Raw genomic sequence first — 26,444 nt, forward strand, 5'->3', positions numbered from 1 at the left:
TATGTGTGTGTATGTAGATATATATATATATATATATATATATATATATATATATATATATATATATATAAATTTTTTTTTTAATTATTTTTTTTTTATGGCTTATGGTAACAAACTATGCGGCACGCTTCACATGTAAAGCAATTTTGTTGCCTATGAGTCGCTGTAAATTTGTTGCATTACCGCGACCCGACCTATAAGGAACAAAAAAATCTGACATTAAACCTCTGAGTTTGCTCTGTATTCTCAGTGTAGCCTTCATCTTATTAGTGACTTTCTGCTGGTGCGGGGTAAACGACTATAACCTTTTTTTAAATCTTCTAAGTTAATTTATTGACTTTTGTGTGGGGGGGGGGGTTCTTGACATTTTTGCACACAGTATTGGCTGTTTTAGAATTTTTGGCATTTTGTGTTTTAATATATTTGTTAATTCTATTGAAAAACTGTATAATAATAGTCTTTTTTGTTGTTGTCTGTCATTTCCTTTGATACATAACATGGTCTGGTTGGAGCAGTTGGTGGGCTCGGATGTTTTCTTTTATGTTTTATTATAGATTTTTTTTTTACTTTTACTCAAATAGAAATATATAAAATTTCCTTCCAAACCGCATAATATAAAAGATGAATAACAACAACAGAAGCGAAGCTCCCTGTGACGGAGCCCCATGTGACGGGGCTCCTTGTGATGGGGCCCCATGTGACGGGGCTCCTTGTGACGGGGCCAGTGACTGGCGGCCATCTTTCTCTTTCTTCTTCGGAATAGAGTGTGACAGCAACATAGACAGGAGGTGTCGTCGCCTTGTCACGGCAGACATATATCTTCGTCTTTCTCTGTGTAACCATCTCACAACTATTTATTAACAGAGTTTGTAAAGAATTTGTGTCTTTTTACTTGTTTTTTTCGCTTTTATGTTATTGGATTTCGCTATAACTCTTAAAATGGATAATTTATCAAACATATCGTTGAAATTTGCCAAGAATTTTTAATCTGGCTCTCCTCTTTTGGCCACGGTGGTTGTTGGCCGAGGTTCCAGCGGCATGTGAGGCCAAAGGGCCTATAAATCTTCTTGCTATCCTCTTTTTTTATTTTTTTTTCTGTTCAGAGAAAATACTACTAATCAATAATTTGCTATTATTTTTCTCCCAGTGACACATCAAGCTTGATTACGGGATATAACACGGAATGACTAGGCGGGAAACTGGGGAAGAATCATTAATATAGTTATTCAAAAATATGATTTTTTTTTTCAAAAAGTTCTATTTATACTTTTTATCACTAAAGCGTAGCAGAGTTTTCAACACGGCCGCCCCTTTAACTATACCTTTAATCCCTCAAGACCGAGAAAGCCTTTTGGCCAGCTCGGGGCCACCCTTGATCAGTGTGAAATACAGGTTAATCCAAGTGAAGTTCCTACGCAGAACCTATTATACTCCTCTTCTCCTGTGTATCATGGGCCTAATTCCCAATGCAGACTGCCCAAGATGCTTGGTAAATGTGGGCACCATCATGCATATGTTTTGGGAGTGCCATGTTTTGCCGGCCTATTGGAGAGATGTGCTTGAGTTGATGCAGATGCACTTAGGGGCCCTGCGTATCCTACATCCTAAAATCTGTCTCTTTTTCCTTGTGGAGGACATTTCGGTTGACACAGTAACACGCACTCTATTTAAATTGCTGTTCTTTTTGCTAAAAAAATTATATTGCTGAACTGGAAACACCCAAAAATAATTCACTAGAGCTTCTTGGCAGCGTAAAGTAAATGGGGTCATCCCTCTATATAAATTGACATACAAGGCCTGAGTCTGTCCCGCCAGAATTGCTATTATATGGGTTCGATGGTTTCATTGCCCTAATGCCACATCAGGCATATCTGACTAGCTTATTGGCCAGGGGGAAATGTAGAGGTCTCTCCTTCTTTACTCCTCACTATGTGCAAGGATACTAAATGCTTGCTGTGATGATGGTCGTGTCCTGGGGAAAACTTTTGTTTTAAATTTTTATTCCCCTAGTTGGGAATCTTGGGTTTTGTTCTTGGGGGGGGAGAGTGGGGGACAAATAAATAAAACAAAGGGGTATATGTAACTATAAAGGACGGAAACAGTTTAAAAGTTTTGATTGTTGAAGTTCACAAAATACTGCTGGTGCCTCTTCCTTTGTATACTTGTATTATATTGTTTGAGAATACCCCAAAGATGTAATACCATATGTAATTTTTGGGCTGTTTTGTGTTCCCCTGTGCCTCATCTCCTGCCCCTGTACCTCCTGTGTCACCCCCACCCGTCTTTCCACATAAGTGTAGACCGCATGTAATTGTCTTGTTCGTGTTTCCATCGTGCTTTGTAAGCGCTGCGGATTAAGTTGGCGCTACACAAATAAAGATAATTGTAGTTAGATTTGTGTTTGTTGTTGTCTGCTGTCTCTCTTGTTACATGACATGGCCTGGTAGGAACAATTGGTGGGCTGGGATGCGAGAGGTTTTCTTTTATGTTTTATTATACTTTTTTACTCAAATAGAAATGATAATTTCCTTCCAAACCACATAATCTAAAAAATGCATAATAACAGAACCAGATCTGGCGGCCATCTTTTTCTCTTGAATAGCGCGAGGCACCAACATAGACTGGAGGTGTCGTCGACAGATATTTCACCTTCATCTGTGTGGTAAGCCATATTTTGACTATTTATTAATAGAGAGTTTTTAAAAAATTTGTGTCTTTTGACTTGTTTTTTTTTTATATATATATTATTAGATTTTGCTATAACTCTTAAAATGGATAATTTATCAATCATAGCTTTGAAATTTGCCAAGAATTTTTTAATCTGGCTCTCCTCTTTTGGCCACGGTGGTTGTTGGCCGAGGTTCCAGCGACATGTGAGGCTGAAGGGCCTATAAATCTTCTCGCTATTCAGATATTTTATTCTCTGTTCTGAGAAAATAATAATCAATAATTTGCATACACTTTTTTCTCCTAGTGACTCATCAGGCTTCACACAATAGAATGACTAGATGGGCAGATCGGGGTGGAATTCAAAAATATGATTTCTTTTTTCCAAGTTTTATTTTAAATGTCGATATTTATTGTCTAATTTATCCCCATTGGGAATTTTTTTTGGCTTTCGCCTCTTCATTACTTTTACATCATTTTTTCTGTGCAGCTTTTACTTTATAATTGTCAGGTTGAAGGTGCTGTTTGTTATTAGTGGCAACAATTGGTGTCAAATAGTCATTTTCTTACTACCCCCTTCTAGTAGTTTGTTGGACCTCCCTTGAACTTCAGAGCCAAAAGTTAATTATGGCATCCATCCATAATCATCAGAGGGCCCAGGGTGTGCCAAGAACACCTTTCCCACACCATTACTTCACCAAACTGACAGAAAGGGGTCATCGATTCATGCTGCTTGCGCTAAATTCTGACCTCCCATCAGAATGGTGTAACAAATATCTAGATTCATCTGACCAGGGGATGTTTTTCTGCTGCTCAGTGATACAATTTTTTCGCTCTTTTGCCCACTGGAGTCTCGCCTTTCTATTTCTCTTAGACAAAATGGCGTTGGAACTGGTTGTCTGCTGTTATACCCATCCGTGCTAAGGAACGGCAAGTTGTGTATTCAGACATGTTAGTTGGCGGACCTAGTGTAGTATTTAGTTTGCTCTTGATTGTGCAGTGCCTGTTTGTCAGAATGATTCCTGACATCCTCCTCTGACCCTTTTCAGTGATGAGTTGTTTCCAACCACAAGATCCTCTTTCACTAGATGGTTTTCCTGGATCACACCATTCTCGGTATGCTCTCGACACCACTGCACAAGAAAACTCCACAACGCTGGCAGTGTTATAGCACATCCAGGCTAAGAAATCGTGAGTTGCATGTTTGGACATGTTACTTGGAGCACCAGTGTTGTGTTTGGCTGCTGTTGACTGTTCATCAGAATAATTCTTGACATCCTCCTTTGACTCTTTTCAAGCAACAAGTTGTTTCCATCCCCTTTGACTGGATGTCATTCTTTGATTACACCATTCTCAATATACTCTCCACATGGTTTCGCAGGAAAACCCAAAGCAGTTGGCAGTAAAATTGTGTACCCCAGGTAGACTAGCACTGATGACCCAGTCTTGTTAGAAGTTTTTCAGATCACTGAATTTTTCCATCTAATGTGGATTCATACTGAAACTGATCCACAGAAAACTTGTTATGCGGTTTTATGCTGCATTCTGAGGTCACAGCTCTAATTTCCATACAGGAAAGAGCAGGTGTCTCTAATAAAGTGTCCATCCTAAGCCAAGCCAAAATAGGTCCCCATCCTAGAGTTGACTCATGCCTACGCTTTTTCACATTTGGGGTAGGAGAGAAGAAAGTATGACCCTTGGGATCAGTTACCCAATGAGTGTTTTGCTAATGTTATGCTGCCCGTGGAGACGAGAAAGCTATTTTCGGTCCATACCACATGGACAGTGCCAGCGAGACTGGGCCAACATGAAACTAGAGCTCTATAACAAAAGACAACAGCCAGTAAAGGAAATGGTATCGTTTTGAGACTCTAAATCCATGTGGGAAGTCATGGGTGTAGACTCCTGAAGAAGAGCACTTTCTGTCTAGACCGATATTATCTAGCTTAATGGATGAAGTGTTTCTCCTGTAACGATTCTCAGGGTTAATCCTCCAGGACATCACCCGCCGTTTCTTAAAAACAATATCCTAATGGATCAACAAGTTGTTCTGCCAATTGCTTTAGATTCGCCAACAGCTTGTAAAGCAGCTTAGTTTTGGGATCACGTTGGGACCAATAAAACAGTCTTACATTAAGTAACGCCAACTCAAAGATCGTGAGCAGAGAATACAAGAAAGTGCTCCCTGGTACAGGTGCTGCAGATGAAAGGTTATATCTATAAACTGTAAACATGTCAAGAAGTGACTTCATAAACCCTTCATCAGGTTCATCACGGCTTTTACAGTAGGTGCAGAAGAAGAAACTCAAGAGAAATAGTCTTCCTGGGAATGAAAGTCTTCCTGGAGGACTTCCTAGTCACATTAAAGCTCCAATGAAAAGGCCTAACATACAGTAGAAACCTGAGAACTTTTCGACCGCCTTTAACCCCTTAAGGACGCGGACTTTTTTTTCCGGTTTCTCCTCCCCACTTTCAAAAAGACTCTTCAATGTGCCGTCTACGTCACTTCTTTATTGTGGGACGAGTTGTATTTTTCAATGGTACTATTTATAATGTACTGAAAAACGTTTGAAATTTCCTAAGTGGAGTGAAATGGAAAAAAACGCATGGAGGCATATCGGCTCCGTATGGTATCATGCTGCATATCGCTCCACATTTGCTGTAACCCAGCCTCTAGAGTGCACAAACTTGTAGGCTGTCGAAGTTGGCGCAGCTTGGGATTGTTCCGGCCCACCTTCATTCACAGTAAACAGAAGTTACTCAAAAATTGTCCCAACAGTAACTTTAGTTCTGCTAAAAGCCAAGTGAATCTGACAGGTGAGCGATTTCTCGCTGATTGTCCTGTCGGCAGCCGCACATACATGGGACAATTATCGTCCAAATATGCCGTTTCCAGAGAGAATTTGGGTGATAACCGCTCCGTGTAAAGGTACGTTAAGACTCTGTGCTTTAATATGACACTAAGCTCTAGCTATTATTTTATAGTCACAGCAAGCATTTAAAGTCTTGACGTCAAATGTCCTTGGCAGCAATAGGCTTATAACATTTTTATTTTTGCATCGATGTAGGAGGTCTTGTTTTTGGCGGGATGAGTTGAACTTTCTATACAGATTATTTTGGAATTCATATTTCTTTAATCAGTTTTAATGGAAAATCCCAGTGAAGAGCCATGCTTATACACAAAATACGTTTCACAGACCACGCAGCTGCTACGGAACCCTAGGAGAGAAGAAGACCATAACTGGTTCGCATCTAGGTGGTAGAACCTGTGTAGATCTATCTTCTTATGAAGATCTGCACTGCTAAAAAACTAGGGGCTTAAGACTGAAGAATTATGACAAAGATCATGGACAGAGTGGATGAGAACCAAACACCGAGCCCATCTGTCCTGGATACCAAAATCAAGGACCCATATTGGTTTGTGTTAGAGTACCCCCAGTCTTTAATTACGCATAATGGGAAGGAAGTGAAGGACTCAATAAATGTTTCTCCCCCAGTAGGCCCTCAAGCCATTAAAACTTACTATCTCCCCACTCAAGATCACTGGAACCGAAAAGTGTATCAAAGAAATTGTGCCAAGATGGCATCCCCTGTTCATATATAGCCTATTGCGGCATATGAATGTCATACAGCGGGATCTCCTGCCCAGGATCCTCCTCTATGTTCCAGAAAGGAGTGCCGCTCAGAAAGAGCGGTTCCCGTTTTGGTGGACATTCTACCGTCCAGCCATTCTTGGGAGTGGCAGTCCTGTAATACTACTTTCCCCAGGTTTAGTCGGCAAATTCAGTAGTTTCTTGGGGGTTGTTATGTAAGAGCAGTGAGCAGTGCACCGCTATCCCCCTTACTTTAGCTGCTCAGCTGCTATAACAAGTGCTAAACTCCGTTCCCCGTGTCAAAAAGGCATAGGAAGCAGAGAAGAGTGACAGAAAGCTGTTTGACAGATTCAGTGTACGAAGGAAGATCCAAGAACGTGCAAGCCCCGGGTGGAAGTCCCGCCTCCTAGGAGGAGAGTAAACATTCTTGGCACGATAGGCACCCTATAAAATAACACAAGTACTGTGTTACAGCCTGAATGGTGGCACAACACAAGAAGACACACACCAGAACCAGAGAGAAAGCACAAGGACTGAAAGGCGCTACAGGAGAAATTGAAAAGCTGCTAGAAGAGAGTATATGGAAACCGGCCTTTCTGAAAGACTGTTTTGGATTGGTAACCACCAAAGACAACTATGCATTGTATTCTGTAATCTGTATTTCTTCGTGAAGGTATAGTTGAGTGTACTTCATATTGTTCACAAGGGTACCACAGTTATTATGGACTGTTCAAGCGACACAACTATTCCTACATTCGGATAGCCGTAGATTGGCATTGGTATTCAAAGGCATAAGTTTAATTTCCTAACCATCATTACTCCATTGTTTATCTTTATTTCTGCATATATTTGTAAATTGATATTGTACATTTTTGTTACTCCATCTGCTGCCTCGTATCCGGAATCCTGTGTCGCACCACTTCCACCCGCGAAACTAAGAGCAGAACTTAGGGTGGCCAGCTGATTGCCCAAGCCGCACATTCTCAAAGGGGTTTGCATCTCAGCATAACCCCTTTCATTGAGGCTGATGGTGTAGTATGAGAACGGCTGTAGTATGAGATTCGTCGGAGTCTCTTCCTGTGAGGCCCCTTTAAATAAAAAAATATCCTAATTTTAAAACGGTCTCAATTACTGACCAACTCTCTTGTAGAAGATGAACATAAGTCTTTTAACAAATCTAAATTTCCATGAGCGGTGCCTACTAGACACTGGCACAAGATGCCCGGATGACTTTGTGTTCCACCATCTGCTGAATGGAATTCTGATGAAACCTTAGAGGGACTGAACCTTTCTGAAAAGTCCCATTCATTTCTTCCCGTCTGGGTTTATGGGATGGGAGTGGGGTGTTGTTAAACGCTCCGAAGAAAAGAGTAGTGATATTTTATTATGTGGTTGGTTTACGGTCAAACCGTATGATGTCACTTACTGTAATAAACAGGAAAGACCACCCTCATCAGAGGTCAGGCCTAATTTTTGTGATTTGGGTTGTATTTCATCTCTAATTTTCCATTTTTCTATGTTCATCTTATTTTCTCGCGACGGCGACAAACATTGAAATTCCAAAGAAAGTATGCAGTTGTGAATGGAACCATCTGTGCTGGGCTGTGCAGTTTGTTAAACCTTTTAAGTTCAACTTAAGACTCCCCGAAAATGACCTGAGAGTACTTTCATGATCAGTGATGAGCTGTAGTCTAAGACGGGACCTGGCAACAAGTGTCTACTTTCCCTGCAGCACCCTCACAGGAGAAATGGAGCATTACATGTTGTTCTTTAAAATCAGTGAGTTCACTTTTCACCATATGCCCCAAATGTCCCATCTGCAATAAGATTACGGGTGGTCCAATGGGTATTATGGCAGCTTGCGGCCTTGTGAAACCCTCCAGGGCTGCTATGAATGTCTGCCATGAATATTGTCAGCACACAGGCAGTTGTGTGCTGATTGTATTACTGCTAAACTGCTTACGAGTGGGATAGTCAACAGCACTAAGGTGACATAAACACAATAAACTAAAAATCATAGCTGTAAAATGATGCTCCTCCCCTATTTTAGACGCCCCGGGCTCGTGCCCTCAAGTGCCTTGTTGTAACTATGGCCCTGATTTGATGGGAAAATCTCCAGTTTGATGGTGTGGACCATTAGGTTATGTTAGCACTTGGCGTTTTTTGCAGCATGTTTAAAGTGCATCCAAAAAATATGAGTGCTTCTTAAAAACCACATGCAGATTTTTTTAATAATACGCGTGTTTTTTAAAACCAGCATTTTTTGTTTTTGTTTTTTTTGCTGTGGTTCAAAAATGCAGCAAAAAATGCCAAGTGTGAACGCAGCCTCATTACAGGAAACCTCAGGTGGGAAGATATGAAAGGGCAATGTGATCATTTATAGTAGCTAATGGATGCATAGTTTACGCACACAAAAGCATATGCAAATACGGTCATGTGAAGAGGCCCTTGAAGTGTAACTGTCATTTGATTTTTTTTTTTACCTTAAGGATGCGGCCGTTTTTTTCCCCCGTTTTTTTCTCCCCCCTTTTAAGTAAACATAACTCTTTTATTTATCCACTGTCGTAGCTGTCTGAGGACTTGTTGTATTTTTGCGGGACGAGTTGTATTTTTTAATAGTACTATTTAATGTACCGTATAATGTACAGAAAAACGTAAAAAAAAATTGTAAGTGGAGTGAAATGGGAAAAAAACTAAATTCCGCCATCTCTTGGTGCATCTTGTTACTACAGCATACAGACTGCAGCAAAAATAATCTGATAACGATATTCTGTGGGTCCGTACAATTACTATAATACCAAATTTATATAGTTTTTTTTGCTGTACTGCTTTTTTTTTTTTTCAAAGATATTTAATTTTTTAAAATTATTTTCTGACAGCCATAAATTTTTTATTTTTCCGTTGACATAGTTGTCTGAGGGCTCATTTTGTGCAGGACGTCCTGTAGTTTCTATTGGTACAATTATGGTGTATATATGACTTTTTGATCGTTTATTACATTTTTTCTTGGAGACAGTGCGGGGTATAAAATGCGTTACTAGATCGGACGCAGAAATACCAAATATGTTTTTGTTGTTTTTATTATTTAGATTTCTTTAATTATAAATATCGAAAAAGGTTTTTGTTTTTTTTAAACAACATTTATTACCTTTTATTTGTTTCAGAATTAGTAAAACTTTAAACTTTTTTAATTTTTACAATTTTTTAGTCCCCAGAGGGGACCACAACTTGCGATGCAAATCGATGCAATTCCGTGGCAAATCCACTCCAAATGAGCGTGTCCTAAATATGGGAATCAGTAAGTTCCTAGGGGGTATAAAGCGGCAGTGAGGAGGAGATCTCAAGCTTCGGTCGCTTGTAAATGCTCATGCTTCAGTATTATGCAAGGTTAATGTGGGATACTTAAACATGCGCTTTTCACCAAAATCACCCATGCAAGTCTATGGTATCCGTGAAAACATGCAGGAAACATGGTCCTTGGGGTTTTTTTGTGCGCAGGAAATACTCATCCAAAAAAAAACGCAACAAGGACCAAGATATGCAGTAAATACAAACAGTTTTGGGGTCCGTGAATAGGCAGCCTATTTCACGGACCTAAGGGTGCTTTCACACTTGTAATCGCGATATCACTGCGTTTTTTTTTCGCAAGTTCCTGCTTTGTGATTTTTGTGCGATGCGTTTTTAAAATTAGAAAGTCCCATTAACATTGGCATTAAAAAAACACAAGTGGGTAGGAGCCCTGAGGACACTTTCACGCGGTCAACAAAATCGCAATGCAACAGCGCTACAAATCGCATGTATGTGACGCCCATGCTCTCCAATTGGTTCCTTTGCATTAGCGATGTTTTGTAGGCTGCTACATTGCGAGGTTTTGTAGCCCATGTTTCCCTATGGAGTCTTCCTTTGTGTTGCATCGCATGAAAACGCGCTTTTTGTGCGATGTGATGCAGCTTTTACAGGGGGAAGTCCTACTGTTTGTTCCTAAAATAAACGCTAGGTGCATAAAAAAAACAAACGATGCATTACCTAATAGGCGCTGTCCGCTCCGCCGCACGTCTCCTTCTGAAGCTCTGCAACACTTATCTGCAGTTTTCAATCAGCACTTCCTGGTTGGGAGGTTCAAACACCCCGCCTCCAGGAAGTGCTGGCTCTAATTGGTTCTCAAGCGCCGCAGCTCAGCCAATCACTACTGCGCTCGATGAGTCAATCACAGCCATCGGATTGCTTCATCAAGTGCTGCATTGATTGGGTGAGCTGCAGCGCTCGAGAACCAATCAGAGTCAACGCTTTATGTAGGCGGGATTTATGAACCCCGTAAGCAGAAAGTTATGTGCTGAAGACTGCAAGCAAGTATGGCGGAGCGAAGGAGACCAGCGGGAGGACCAGGACTGCGGCTGTTAGGTAATGAATTGGGTTTCTTTTATGTAATGCAGCTAGAGGTATTTTTCGGGGTAGGACTTATACTACCGAAAAATTAGAGTAGAGCTTTCTAATGTTAAAATCGCATCGCATGAAAGCTGCAATTTTGTGCGATGTGATGCAACACAATCGAAAGCTCCATAGGGAAACCTGGGCTACAAAAATTTTTTAAAAATCGCAAATGGCGGCTGTATAGAGCATGTCGCAATTTTTTTCCTCGCAACATCGCATCAGAGTAAACATTGTGAATGTTAAAGGGGTTGTCCCGCGAAAGCAAGTGGGGTTATACACTTCCGTATGGCCATATTAATGCACTTTGTAATATACATCGTGCATTAATTATGAGCCATACAGAAGTTATTCACTTACCTGTTCCGTTGCTGGCGTCCTCGTCTCCATGGAGCCGTCTAATTTCAGCGTCTAATCGCCCGATTAGACGCGCTTGCACAGTCCGGTCTTCTCCCTGCTGAACGGGGCCGCTCGTGCCGGTGAGCTGCTCCTCGTAGCTCCGCCCCGTCACGTGTGCCGATTCCAGCCAATCAGGAGGCTGGAATCGGCAATGGAATGCACAGAGCCCACGGTGCACCATGGGAGAAGACCTGCGGTCCACCGTGGGTGAAGATCCCGGCGGCCATCTTAGCAAGGTAAGGAAGAAGTCGCCGCAGCGCGGGGATTCGGGTAAGTACTATCCGTTTTTTTTTTTTAACACATGCATCGGGTTTGTCTCGCGCCGAACAGGGGGCCTATTGAATTTAAAAAAAAAACGTTTCGGCGCGGGACAACCCCTTTAAGGAACCCATTTGAAAGCATGGGCTTCACATACATGCGATTTGTAGTGCTGTCGCATGGCGAGAAAATGACGCAAATTTGTCGCCGTGAAAGCGGCCTGAGGGCTCATTTACACGGGTGTGTTTGTGTAGGATATGACTTTTCATTTAAAAAAAAATAATTTTAACCAGCTGTTCAATAAAAAAATAGCGTGAAAATCTGTCCTTGTCTTATCTTTCCCGCACGCTAGTCCCATCTTTTCCCGGCCGTACAATTAACAGGTGAGAATCCCGATAGTGAAAAGGAAACCGCTGAAATCCGTTGAAATCAGTGATTTCATTTTGTCCTTTTATGCAGTCGTGATTATCACGGTCGCTTAGCGGGACAAAATCACGCCAATGTTTCTATGTTGCGTGAAAAAAAACTTTTAGGGCTTTAACAGACTAACGTGTTTGCGCAGGTTTTTGCACGTGTGAAACTCACGCCCGTATAACGCGACAAATCGAAGCCACTGATTCGAATGGGATCGTTCCCACAAGAGTGTTTCTCGCTACACCTCAGAAACGATAGGACCCGACCTGCGTGTTGCGCAGAAAGCTGCCATAGATGTCTGTAGCAAGTTAAAAAAAAATCAAAGCAGAGGGCGTCCACCCGCAGACAACCCGTGTTCATGCGCAAATGTGCTCCGTTGTGGCGAGCATATCTGCGCATACATTCATCCACGGAAGCCCTTTTCTAAACCAACCAGTCCTGGGATAAAGGTTGTCATGTAGGCACCAGCACCACTAGGGGGCCCTATATTCATTTTTTTTCTCCGTCTTCCATACGACGTACATAAGACAGACCTCGCGCTTGCGGTATATTTCTGGCAGAGAAGCTTTTCCTTCCCTGTAATTGAATTACGCAAAAAAAATAGACATTTTCCACGCTGCGGCGGCGAGTTTACATGTGGACGCTCTCATTTAATGGTTATTATAGACATGTGAGAAGGATTTGTGGTGGCCCACTGCCTGTACTGATGGGGAGGGGGTCTGTAGTAAGGAAGGGGGGTCTATATCCCATCCGGTGTATTGTATGGGAAGCTCAGATGTGACTTCAAGGATGATGTTTGCTGGATGCTTCAATTCGCCGCACTGTCTACACGTTGATCAGTTGGCTCGCAGAGTCTTGATAATGTAGTGCGCCGGCGGGGGATAATCTCATGATGGATTGTTTTGGGATGGTTGAAGATGACGGCTGAGATCAGCAAATTCCCGAACCTGGAGTCAATAACATGGCTGTCCATCATTCGCATGGAGCGTTCACTCCGAAGATAAGAAATCCCTGGGTGAATCCACGCAGCCTGGATATCTAGGCAAGCTGCATTCTCCACAGTGGTCCAAAACGACCAATGTGTCTCGTGAAGAAGTGATTCCCTCCGGCGCCATGGTGGTGGACAACGTCATTACAGCTAGGAAAGCTGGGTAAGAATCTCTGCTGAAGTATAAATGGCAGCCATGTTGGTTGCCCCATAGGTGTAGCTATGGTGGGTGCAGAGATACAGTCACACCCAAGCTCTGGTGTCTAAGGGATCCTTTTTCCTCTATGGGCGATACTAAGGTCTCCCGGTAGGAGCCATCATGTTGGCCTCCAGTTCTCTGAAGAAGAGGTGACAGGCCCAGAAACGCATTAGTACTGGGTATTAAAGGGGTTATGCCACATCTACAAGTTATGATAGGGAGTAACTTGCTGATCGCTGGGAGTCTCACTGCTGAGACCCCTGCAGATCTCAAGAATGTGGGGGGGGGGGGGCTTGTGTCTTCTGTCCTCTTCACTGCAGGGTTACCGCACCCCCAACAGTAAGGAGGAAACTGAATGGAGTGCTGATCACATAAGGACATTAGCTCTCTCTTCACTTTCAATGGGACTGTGAGGAGAGCTGATTGGCACCGACTCCGATATTTCAGTCAAACCCAATTAAATGAATGGAGTACTGACTGTGCATGCTCGGGCAACACTCTATTCACAGTGATGTCACTGCGACCAGTGGTCTTGGTACCAACTTCTTTATCAGTAAAGAGGAGTAAACTTGTCAGACTATAGAGTTTTGATTTCAGCTTGTAAGGTTGCACAAGATCTCTTCTCTGCGTCGTAGAGGCGTTTAGTGGTCACAAGGTCTACACAAGCGGAAGAAGATGTCACTACACCCAAGGAGCCACCGGCAGCCTCTTATAGGGCAAGGTGGGAACCACTTTTAGGGCCTCCGGTGACAAGACCGTCCATCTAATCACCACAACTCCCATCATTTACAGATCTGCCTGAGATGGAACTTCAGGATGAGTTCTGCAGCAAAATGACAACTTCTTCTGGGGGCTGAATTGTTTTTGCCAATGAGTGAATTATATATTATATAACAGCACATTGCACTACCCTGAACCACAGCTCTCATTGATTAAAGTATGATCCTCTTCAGACTCTGCTATCATATCTGTCAGCCAACGTTCACATATCCGGAGGCCCAGATCATGAGAACCCTTGACTTATAGTCATGTTATCAGCCTTGACTGATACGTCTGCAAAGTGTGAGCTGACTGTCTGTAAATGTAACAATTCTATCCTGTCACGGGGTATGAGTGTGGCTATAAATGTGAGTGCTTAATAGCAGGAAAAGATCTTCCATCTTGAGTTCCACCAGAGAGAGAAAGTACAGAGGCACATGGGAGCACCTTCAGCCCTCAAGTATTGAAGATTGAAGAGAAGGAGAGATTTCCTGAATTCAAGGATCTGCATGATTAGTAAGTGAGCCCCAGAGAGAGAGAGAGAGAGAGAGAGAGAGAGAGAGCGTGAGCCAGTCCTATGTCTTTTCTACACAAGGCCCAGTGCAGAGGTACTCGTCTCCTTTCAATTGTTAACACCCAAGCATCCTGAAGTCTGGGACCGCTGGGTGGAGGTACTCATCTTCAAGTCTTTCTGTATATATCCGTAACTCTACCTGCACTTGGAGAACTGTTTATTTTTTCCTCGTATCATTGGAGCTGTTACCCAGTAAAGTTATTCCAGGCCCTGGGGTTCCTGGGGACCTGAGGTACTATACTCTTGTCTGTGGCTCATTTATTTCCCCGCCGATGTTCATTCTGGGGGGTACCGGAATGGTGGCGTCACCCGTGACATCCTCTTCAGCTGTTCTACTCTTTATTGGGCATCCCCATGCTGGGGATGTCCAAAAGAGGCCCAGAGCTGCCCTGGCCTTGGCTGCGTGCGTCCCTTTGGGAGGGAGCAATGTAAGTGCCACCATGACAAGCCAGCATCTTGCCCTCCTAGCTCCGTGGTCACTGTATGGGACGCTGCAGCCCGACTAGAGACCTGACTTGTACCCAATCAACCATCTCTGGAGAGACCTGAGAATGGCTGTCCACAGACGGCGCCCATCTAACCTGACAGAGGGAAAAAATCCCCAAATCAAGGTGTGCAAACCTTGTGGCATCATACCCAAGAAGATGGGAGGCTGGAATCACTGCCAACGGTGTTTCAACTAAATACTTAATGTGGGGTGCGAATACTGGTGTCAGTGCAAAATATTAGTTTATCATTTTTTTTTAATCTGCAAAGATTTCTCCCGCTCTGTTGTCACTTTGTCATTATGGGGTGCTGAGCGCAGAATGATGGGGGCACAAGGCAACAACAAAACAACATGTAACAAAGTGAGAAGGTCTGAAGACTTTCGGGATTTCCAGACCCGCTCTCTGTAACTAGAGTCATTCTTTAAGTTGAAGTTTTCGAAGCTCTGCGCATCTTTTCTAGAGATGTCACACGTGGCGCCGACTTCTTCCCCATCACACCCAGGATGAACGCTCACTGCTAACATGGAGATTTGTGAGGGACGAGAGCCGACGCAGCGCAGCTGGAGCGAGCGGCCCCGTCCGCCTCCCTATAAACGCACCAGGAAATTGCTTACAAATGAGACATTCGTAGGGATAGAACAGATGCACAGATTTCGCTTCGCCGCTTTCCTTCTGGAAATGTGTCTGTTGTTATCCTGAGAGCGGCTTTACATCAACACAATGAGGTTTTGTTCAGGATAAAAGAATGGCAGCCTCGGAGCGTTCAGCGGGGATGTGACCTTTCTCCTCTTACTGGCTCTGATTACATGACTTAGGCTACAGCTATGCACGCGTTTCGCTCTAGGCTCACTCCTCTGACACGTCGGCCCGTGGATATGGAGGTGACTGCCGGGCCGCATGGGAGGAAAAATACTCAATCCTAAAAGCTGACATGGTGTATAGCAATCATTACAAAAACCACACATGTTAATTATACTAATGACGCCTATTACAGCAGTGACCCGCTTGCTACAACGTTGCATCATTAATCCCCACTCTCATCCTCAGCTCCAGCTTATTCATTTACTTCACTCACCCATAAATATCATCATTCCGCATTACATCCTCAAACTCCTATCTGCAAGACGTCTCTCACCCCGCACCCTCCGGTGGAGCTTACTGCGCCGAATCTTTAGATTTGCTCTGTAGAGTGTCAACTCTTATGGACAGCAACCTCTCTCCTGTAGAGTGTTAGCTCTTATGGCCAGGGACCTCTCTCCTGCAGAGAGTCAGCTCTTATGGCCAGAGACCTCTCTCTTGTAGAGTGTCAGCTGTTATGTGCAGGGAACTCCCTTCTGCAGAGTGTCAGCTCTTATTGCCAGGGATCTCTCTCCTGTAGAGTGTCAGCTCTTATTGCCAGGGACCTCTCTCTTATAGTGTGTCAGCTGTTATGGGCAGGAACCTCACTTGTGTAGAGTGTCAGCTCTTATAGGCAGGTACCTCTCTTTTATAGTGTGTCAGCTGTTATGGGCAGGGACCTCCCTTCTGTAGAGTTTCAGCTCTTATGGCCAGGGACCTCTCTCCTGTAGAGTGTCAGATTTTATGGGCGGGGACCTCTCTCGGGTAGAGTGTCAACTCTTATGGGCGGGGACCTCTCTCCTGTAGAGTTTCAGCTCTTATGGCCAGGGACCTCTCTCCTGTAGAGTGTCAACTCTTATGGGCGGGGACCTCTCTCCTGTAGAGTGTCAGCTCTTATGGCTATGGACCTCTCCCTTGTACAGTGTCAGCTCTTATGGCTGGGGAACTCTTTCCTGCAGAGTGTCAACTCTTATGGCCAGGGACCTCTCTTCTGTAGAGTGTCAGCTCTTATAAGGAGGGACCTATCTCCTGTAGAGTGTCAGCTCTTATGGACAGGGACCTCTCTCTTATAGTGTGTCAGCTCTTATGGGCAAGTAACCTCACTTGCGTAGAGTGTCAGCTCTTATGGGCAGGGACCTCTCTCTTATAGTGTGTCAGCTCATATGGGCAGGAACCTCACTTCTGTAGAGTGTCAGCTCTTATGGCCAGAGACCTCTCTCCGGTAGAGTGTCAGCTCTTATGGCCGGGAACCCCTCTCCTGTAGAGTGTTGGCTCTTATGGGCAGGGACCTCTCTCCTGTAGAGTGTCAGCTCTTATGGCCGGGCATCTCTCTCCTGTAGAGTGTCAGCTCTTATGGGCAGGGACCTCTCCCCTGTAGAGTGTCAGCTCTTATAAGGAGGGACCTCTCTGCTGTAGAGTATCAGCTCTTATGAGCAGGGACCTCTCTCTTGTAGAGTGTCAGTTCTTAAAGCCAGGGACCTCTCTCCAGTAGAGTGTCAGCTCTTATGGCCAGGGATCTCTCTCCTGTAGAGTGCCAGATCTTATGGACAGGGACCTCTCTCCTGTAGAGTGTCAGCTCTTATGGGCAGGGACCTCTCTCCTGTAGAGTATCAGCTCTTATGGGCAGGGACCTCTCTCCTGTAGAGTGTCAGCTCTTATGGGCAGGGACCTCTCTTCTGTAGAGTCTCAGCTCTTATTGCTGGGGACGTTTCTTCTGTAGTGTGTCAGCTCTTATGGGCAGGGACCTCTCCCTTACAGAGTGTCAGCTCTTATGGCCAGGGATCTCTCTCCTGTAGAGTGTCAGCTCTTATGGGCAGGGACCTCTCTCCTGTAGAGTGCCAGATCTTATGGACAGGGACCTCTCTCCTGTAGAGTGTCAGCTCTTATGGGCAGGGACCTCTCTCCTGTAGAGTGTCAGCTCTTATGGGCAGGGACCTCTCTCCTGTAGAGTGTCAGCTCTTATGGGCAGGGACCTCTCTCCCGTAGAGTGTCAGCTCTTATGGGCAGGGACCTCTCTTCTGTAGAGTGTCAGCTCTTATAAGGAGGGACCTATCTCCTGTAGAGTGTCTGCTCTTATGGGCAGGGACCTCTCCCCTGTAGAGTGTCAGCTCTTTTAGGTAGGTACCTCTCCCCTGTAATTAAAGTAAGTCATCCAAAGTTGACAACTCTACTTATTAACCCCTCCCGGTTGGCGCAGGTGTTTACGTCATTCTTTATTAACCCTTTAAGATTTTAACTGAAAAAATAAAAAATAAAATCATGCGTGATCTCTCACCCAGTTCTCCTCGGTCTCCTTTCTCGCCCTTCTCTCCTCTTATCCCACGATCACCTTAAAAGAAAGAAGCATGATAATGAGATGACATGTGACAGACTTTGGGGAGATGTATACGTTTAGTTTTACGGGATTTTCTGCAGTCTTAAGGTGCATTCAGACACAAAGATGATCGCTCAAAAAGATGGCTGTTGGGTGATCATTTTGCATAAAAATCCTACTAGGTATTAATGCCTATTAGTACCAATTAGAAGCGTGTGAGCCGCTTGGAGCTGTATTCAGGGAACAGACCACTAGCTGTTCCCTGAATACAATCCCTTCGTTCTGCTGTGGGGCTGACAGCTGAGACAATGTAATCAGCTGTTATCAGCGCTCCCTGGGCAGAGCACAGCGTGCGGTCCTGCTTATCAGCTGTTCTGTTGATTGATGGATTTCATGCCGAACTGAGATTCATAGTTCGGCAGAAAATTGAAAGATGGGCACATTTATATGCAACGATTCGCTCAAAAGATGGCTTTTGAGCGAATTTTGAGTGATAATCGTTGTGTCTAAATGGGCCTTTACTCAACAGCTCAGTCCAAGATCTAAGTAAGTAGAAGACATTAGGCATAAGATCTTGTGATATCAAGGATTCTGGCCAGTATAGTGTCAACCTTACAATGCCAGCAGAGCACCCCCAATAAACAATTCCAGATGGCAAATGGCCAAAGATTAGAATGGATTTTTGTTCTAAATTACACAAAATTAGTAACAAATTTAACAACAAAAAATCCTCTTAAGGCCCAGCGTCCACGGGCGGACGTCATTCACTGACTCCGTGCGGGAGACCCGCAGCTCTAGCCTCCCATAGAGAAGCATTGGGGCATCCCCCTTCATTTAAGTCCTACGGATTTGAAGATTAGAAGCAATTGGTGGGGAACAGGCTGGCAGGAGGGGCTGCGGATCTGCAATCCGCGATCTCCCATATGGAAAAAATAAATAAATTTAGGATGTCCCTCAGTGCATCTGCTGCGAAAATCTGCATGAAATATCCTGCGTGACGTGGATATGAGGCCTAAGATTTATAACTACTGGCAGCCACTACTAAGGGGATCTCATTGTATAGAGATTTAGAAGAGGGGCCTCTCTGCATACAGATTCATAGAACTACCACTAGGGGGTGTTCAGTGTTCACAGATATATACATCCACCACTAGGGGGAGCTCTTTGTAAACAGATTTATACAGTCATCACTAGGCGGAGCTCACTCCACAGATTATACAGCCACCACTAGGGGTGAGCTCTCTGCATACAGATTTATACAGCTACCACTAGGGGGAGTTCACTGTTCATAGGATCATAGAATGGTAGGGTTGGAAGTAATACAGTCTTCACAAGAGGGAGCTCACTGTATTCAGATTTATGCAGTCACCAGTAAGGGGAGCTCCCTGCATAAAGATTATACAGCCACTACTGGGGAAAATTCTCTTCATACTGATTTGTATAGTCACCACTAGGGGCAGCGCACTGTATACTGATATTTACACCCTAGGGAGAGATTTCTGTATACAGAAGTATACAGCCACCACCAGGGAGAGCTCACTGCATAAAGATCTGTACAGCCACCACTAGGGGGAACTCTCTGCATACAAAGTTATACAGTCAGCACTAGAGCGAGAGTTTAGTGTATAGAAATATGTACATCACCACTAGGGGGAGCTTGCTCTATGCAGATTTATATAGTCCTCACTAGAGGAGAACTCAGTGTATACAGGTATATTCATCAAGCACTAAGGGGAGCTCACTGTATGCAGATTTATAGTCACTACTAGAGGGCACTCACTATATATATAATATACACACAACCACCACTAGGGGGAGCTTTCTGCATACAGTCATCACTAGGGGTAGCTCACTTTATACAGATTTATACAATCACCAGTAGGGGGAGCTCACTGTATATAGATTTATACAGCGACTACAAGGGGGAGCTCACTGTATAAAGATTATACAGCCACCACTGAAGAGAATTATCTTCATACAGAGTTATACAGTCACCACTAGGAGGAACTCACTGCATACAGATTTATACACCCATCACTAGGGGGAGCTCTCTGCATACAAGAATTATACAGCCATCAATGGGGAGAAGCTCAATGCATGAAGATCTGTAGAGCTACCTCTAGGGGGCAACTCTCTGCATACAGATATATACAGTCACCAATAGGGGGAGAATACCAATTGATGCAGCTCTCACTGAAGACAATGGCTGCAAAATAAATCTCTATGCAGATAGCTCTCCCCAGTAGTGGCTGCCAGGAGCCCCTTAAGATCCTTTCTCTATTGGAAACCCTATCTGTTAAAGAGACAAATACTTCAACTTATCTAAAATGTTCCCACACTAGTAATATACCATATGTATACAGAATGCATTAACACAGCATGCAGTGAGCTCCCCCTAGTGGTGGCTGTAGCCAGACAGAATTTAATCATTTAACGCTACGTCCAAGCAGAGTATTTGCAGTTCGGTATCAGAAAAGTCGAGTTCTGACCACTAAAAAGATATTTTATGTCAGTGCAAAGTGTTGGACCTAAAAACCACACGGTGCTGGAAAGTGAAGCGTCATTTTAGCAATTCTCTTAGGCCGCTCTCACATGGGTGCAGTGTTAACACACAATTTTCCCACGTGCGATACACAGCGCCAATAGCCCATTGCTTTATATTGCGCCACTTATACCAGCATTTTATCGTCCCCTCATTACTCGCCCAATCACAGTATGCTGTGTCTTGGCGCTTATTACAGGTGCTACACGCCAAGATATTGCATGTCATTGCATACTTGCTTCATGCCCTAGCGTGGGAGCCCGGCCATGAATAGGCTGTCCAGGGAGGGAAAATACCTGATCAGGTGGTGCCGGCACCTCCATTCCAAGCCCGCTTCCAACAGCGGGTCACCTGGCATAGAACTCTCATTGTTGTCATCGCAGGCGGCTGCTTGGCTCATTTCAGTAACTAACCGAGCCCCCTTGTCCATCACGGCCAATGCAGAGATAGAGAGGGGGATGGGTTAGTTATGGAAATAAGCCAAGCAGCCCCCTACAATGATATCTCCGGCAATGGAAGAGCTACGTCACATGACCCAGTTGTCGGAACCAAGTTCGAAGTGGACGTTCCAACACCACTGGACTGGGTAAGTATTTCCTCTCGCTGGACAATCCCTTTAATTCCTCCCTCTCCCTGGACCATCCCTTTAATTCCTTTCCTCTCCCCCCATACTCCCTTATCTAATACGCAGTAACTATTCTGTGAAGTCTCCTGAGCCGTCACCTCCCCTCTTCTATATAAACCGACCTCCATGGATGGATATAATCATGGACTATTTCCTGTTACTCCATTGTATCGGATGTCAAACAATCGGGTTGTGTCATGTGAAGCCACTATTCCCCCATGAGACCTCATCCCCTCCGCTATGTAGCTAGCATTCCAAAACATGGGTGCGCCCCGAATGTATAAGTCAGCGGCGATTATCTTGACGCAGCATAAAGTCTCCCGGCCGCAGTGAGGAGGATCCGGTTACGTAAGGCAGAGAGTGTTGGGATATTTATGGGGAGCAGGGACTCCGCTGGAATGTGTAATCCCCCACTGGGGACCCCCCTCCACTTCCTCCAGCGAGGGGCCGCAGCTCATTTATTTCAGATCTGCAGCGATTTACTAGGAGCATGCTGGGGAATCGTCCTCATTACAGCGCTGGAGAGCGGCGCTAAGAACATTCCTGTCAGTACTTAAAGGGGACAAACAGGAAGAAGGAGGTCGGTATCAGAAGGCATATCCAACTTTCTTAGAATCCGGAAGGGGCGATCTGCCGTGTTCTAGAGTGTAATTGTCCATGCAGGGATCTGGGAGAGTTGGATGAGAACACTCCAAAATCTGCATAGTTGGTGTAGATTGACTCAGCATCAGCTGCTGATTTCAGAAGATACCGCACTCCGCCTCACCTCCGAAGTCTTCGCACTGTTGGTGCTTCCTTCATCGGGCACCCTGCGAGCTCTAGTGAGCGCAGCACTGCTGGTCACTTCCGCATCATCAAGAGGCCGCCAGGTGAAGGTAGCACCAAGAACAAGAACACTACGGAGGTGAGGAGGAGCATGACTCTGCTTTAGATGCGGAAATGCTGCAGAGTTTTCCTCTACAGAAAGTAGACATACCCCAATACTTCCTTCTTGTAGGCGCTGCTTATGCAGTAACCAAATTGCTCATGCTAATAGATACGGGGCGATTATCAGGAAACTGCGAAATAGGGAGATAGTCATCCTATGAAGACGTGGCCACCGACAGGGCACCGGGCGAGAAATCGCTCACCTGTCAGAGGCATTTGGGTTTTAATAGAGCTAAAAACCAAGTGAGTGTCGGGCCATGAAACCAGGAGCTGCTCAACTTCTGTTTACTGTGAATGGAGGCGAGCCGCAGGAACGATCCACGACCGCTTCATCTCCATTCACTTGGATGACTAGCGCACCTGTGTAAGGTATAAGAACCACCGTCGATGGTAGTCCGTAGGACGGATTTCGGGCATAATGCTATTTCAGCGACCTCATTTCTATATATTACAACCAGCTGCTTAGTGTCCATATAATACTACCCATAATGTCAGTACTTGGGGGGTCCGATAATGAGTATATACCATCAATGTATCTCTATACTGCCCTTCATAGAGCACATCTAATAGTAACATTTTCGTATTACCATGTTTAACATCCATGAAACTATTCATTATGCCCATAAAATAGTACCAGTCATAGTACCCATGTATACAATCCATAGCATCTCTATAATAGTACTCTTCATAGGGCACATAGTGTATAACAGTACCAATGAGAGTAACTATGTACAGGGGTTGGACAAAAATATGGAAACGGTACAAAATGCAAGCCTTAAATTACATAGGATTATTAATCATATTTTAATAAGACATGTAGAGACCGATTTTAAGTGGAGGTAATATGACACAGATGCTGCGGGCAGAAGGGAACATCGGCCTGAGCAACAAAGTTCAGGGGTTTGAGCCACTCAGTTGCTGTTACCAGCTGGCTCCCAAAACCACCCAGAGCAAGGCAAGAGGTGAAGTAAGCACAAATTTGTTGGGAAAGCTCTCAGTCAAGCAGGGGTCAAAAGAGAAGCTCAGTGCTAATGATTAAAATGCCATGCATTTCCTATGGTGTTTCCATATTTTTGTCCACCCCCTGTATATCACCCATACCTGCTTTATAACAGTACTCTTCATAGTGCACATATAATAGTATCAGTCACAGGACCCATGTTTAGGATCCATTGTATCTCTATAATAGTACTTTCCATAGGGCACATATAATAGTATTAGTTACAGTAACCATGGGCATAACTATAAGGGGATGTTGCTGCACCCAGGCCCAGGAGCCTTAGGGGCCCATAAGGTGTCTATTCTTCATATAAGGAGCCCAGGACTATGAATAAATCATTATAGTTGGGGGCCCTGTTACAGGTTTGCATTGGGGCCCAGAAGCTTCAAGTTACGTCTCTGACAGAAACCATGGGTATCATCCATATAATATCAGTCCCAGTATCCACGTATATCATCCATAGCATCTCTAAGACAACATTATTTGTAGTGCTTATCACGTAATAGCACCATGCCCAGTACCTCTGAGTATTACACATGGCATCCCTACTGTAAGCAGCTACCTCTCTGACTACCTCTTCACCCAGGTACAATAGGACTTTCTCTTCAGGACATATGGACCTTGAGGCAGCCATGTTTCCATGTTTCCCTCAACATTGAAAGAAGATGATTCCGTGTGAGATTACATGGGACAGCTATAATATTTCAGCCAGTTACAGAAGCCCAGCATTCTCTCTATACCCTCCAGAACATATGGTAGCCACAAAAACCTAAACCAAGACCAAGCAATCTCAAGGAGCTCCATAAAACGCTCTTCATTAAATCTCCCAGTCGCCATCATGGGTTCTATACCTCTCTGTATATTGTTTTATGCTGAAATATAAAAAAAATGTAATAAAAACGTGCAGTAAATTCTTGAACTTCAAGACTCTGGGAAAGAATAGTTCTCAAGAGTCCTCCTCAGCTGTGACGAATACAGCAAGACACAGCATCATGGCCCTGATGAGAAGCAGATGAGTGTGGCTCCGGCTAATAGATGCTGCACATTTACCGAAGGGTATAATAAGTGCGGGCGGCACATGAAGAGCCCCAGTAAAGCTTTTAATGAAGACCATAAAGATCAGACGTGATGGTCACTTCTACTCAATTAGATGGCTGGAGCTTAGCTTGAAATCCAAGATGCCTTGAAAGGATGAACGTTCTTGTGACTACAGTGCATTCCAAGACACAAGGACCATTATAATAGAATGTATTCTCATGATCATCTCTTTGTAAGCCAGATGTTCACTGCTAGTAAAACTTTTTGTACTTTTCGAATGTCTGTAGGCAAGGTTGTCCTTCGGCCAGTACTGGCTGAAAGTATTGACTGTTAATGATACGGACATTCAACAGGACCTCCAGTTAATGTATCTGGAATGTATGCGATGGACAGATGGCAGTCAATGCCAGGGTTCCTTCACTTCCCCCATCGCAGTGCTGTCACCATTTTCAATGGCAAGTGCACCCAAATTCCAGACTTGGTTTCTACCTAGAAACTGCATGCCAGCTCTTCCGAGATGAGGACTTTATTTTCTCTGCGCCTGAGTCTTGCAGGTTTTACCAAAACTTGGGGGATAACTTATAAAGAGTGCAGAGGCTGTAACTGCTCATGCAAACTGGATCCAACTAGGTCCTAAATGACCCCCAACCCCACATGATAGTTAAAGAGCTATTTCTCAAAGATTTTGCAATGGGATCCAGAAGACCTAAAGGGGTTGTCCAGGGAGCCTAAATACGTACACAGGCCCAGGGTGTCAGAATCTCTACTTCTGGCCTTGTTCAGTCACTGTATGGCCAGTCTCTCTGTGCCTATCATTTCATAAAGGGGGCTGTTTGACTCATCTTAAAGACTGTAGACACCTTCACAGGCATTTTTCTTTCTCACAACCATGTATTTTTACATAAGAATATTTAATTGAATGTTAGACTGTATTCACAACTGCACTAGAGGCAGCATTTCAAGCCTCTGGCACAGAGTTGGGCATGCAGGACTTTTTGGTCCAGTAAAATTGCTGGACAGGTGCAGGAACCGAAAAAACCCACTGTAGTCAATAGGGTCTGTTTAGCGCCAAGGGATTCTGATAAGATGATAAGATGGGGAATGGGTGTGTGTGTGTGTGGGGGGGGGGGGGGGGGGGTTGGGTAAGCTCTGTATATGTACTAGACAGCAGATAGGGAGGAGATATCATTTACTGCTACACTAGGAGGGTGCAATAGAGTTGTTGGACACTTTCTAATTCATGCTTTCATAACCTTAACTAGCCTCAAAATGTTGATGGTCACTGCTGCCGTCTGCAGTTATACATGATGTCAGTCAGCTCTGTGCTGTGAAGGAAGGGGGCGACTCCTGCCGGTCACAACCCTTGTTACTGCTAACATCGCTGCCCTGATGTTTGCCACCTAAGTGGGCAAAGGAAGCTGACTATGTGGCCAGCACAGTGAGCTTAATGGAGTAATGACTGTTAGGAGTCGGCTTCCCTTCCTTCACTCTGCAGAGCCGGCTGACATTACTTATAATTGCACATCAGCGGTGACTATTGGCACTTTGAGGTTAGCTAAGGTCATAAAAGCATGAATAGGAAAGTGTCCTACAAGTCTCCGACCCCTCCATCTCCCGGTGTAGCAGTCAATGACACATCTCCTTCCCACCTACTGTCTACTTGATATACCGATCTCTCCCCACCTGTTATAACTTCACAGTCCTGTCGGCTTGTCTGACCAATGGATTGTACCAGAATCTCTGTCTTCGAGCTACCACTGTAATGGGACACCGGACAAGCCTAGAAACGAAATGGTTGAATACTTTTCATAACATTCAGTTATAAATATTGTTATGTAAAAATGTATAAATTTGGGGGAAAAAAGACCAGAAAGGTTTCCGCAACCTCTCACAACTAAGCCAGCCTCCTTTTTTGTTATGGCCAATGCAGAGACAGAGAAAGGAACTGTCTTGGTTATTAAGATGAGCCCAGGAGTCAGAACCAAACTGGAGGCAGAGGTTCCAGCACACAGAAGTATTGGACATTTCCTTTAAGTTACCCCACCGAGTACATCCAGGGTGAAGGTCAAAATGTATGTTCGATTGTAGAAGAAAACCTTTATGTGAAAAGGATTCAAAATCATATTTTTCAAACAAGACAAGTTATTGAGTCACGAGTTGAAACCATCAAGGATTTCTGTGTCCAAAGCCAACTGGAAGGGTCGAGAACTCCACTGTGATTGGCTGCAATAATAATTTGTGAGATTTTCGGTAAAGAGACATTGATTGGCGCAGTGAGTTCACTTTACTTCATGTTCATTAGAATAAAATATTTATGAAGTCAGTCGTTGTACCGTAGAATATTCCTCCAATAAGTGTCCTGAATCAGTTGAACCCAAAATTGTGCAAACATAA

At 44.1% G+C, this 26,444-nt stretch overlaps 1 protein-coding gene across 1 annotated transcript in view; it reads right to left on the reverse strand.

Moving 5' to 3' along the window:
• The window catches only part of SCARA5 (scavenger receptor class A member 5), a 290,718-nt gene that overhangs the window by 45,497 nt on the left and 218,777 nt on the right, over positions 1-26,444 (reverse strand). The window contains exon 7 of the mRNA XM_066594696.1: positions 17,880-17,933. Within this exon, the coding sequence (XP_066450793.1) occupies positions 17,880-17,933 (54 nt within the window). The remainder of the gene's footprint in view (positions 1-17,879; positions 17,934-26,444) is intronic.

This window comes from Eleutherodactylus coqui, chromosome 1, assembly GCF_035609145.1.
Source record: "Eleutherodactylus coqui strain aEleCoq1 chromosome 1, aEleCoq1.hap1, whole genome shotgun sequence".
Lineage (NCBI taxonomy): Eukaryota > Metazoa > Chordata > Amphibia > Anura > Eleutherodactylidae > Eleutherodactylus > Eleutherodactylus coqui.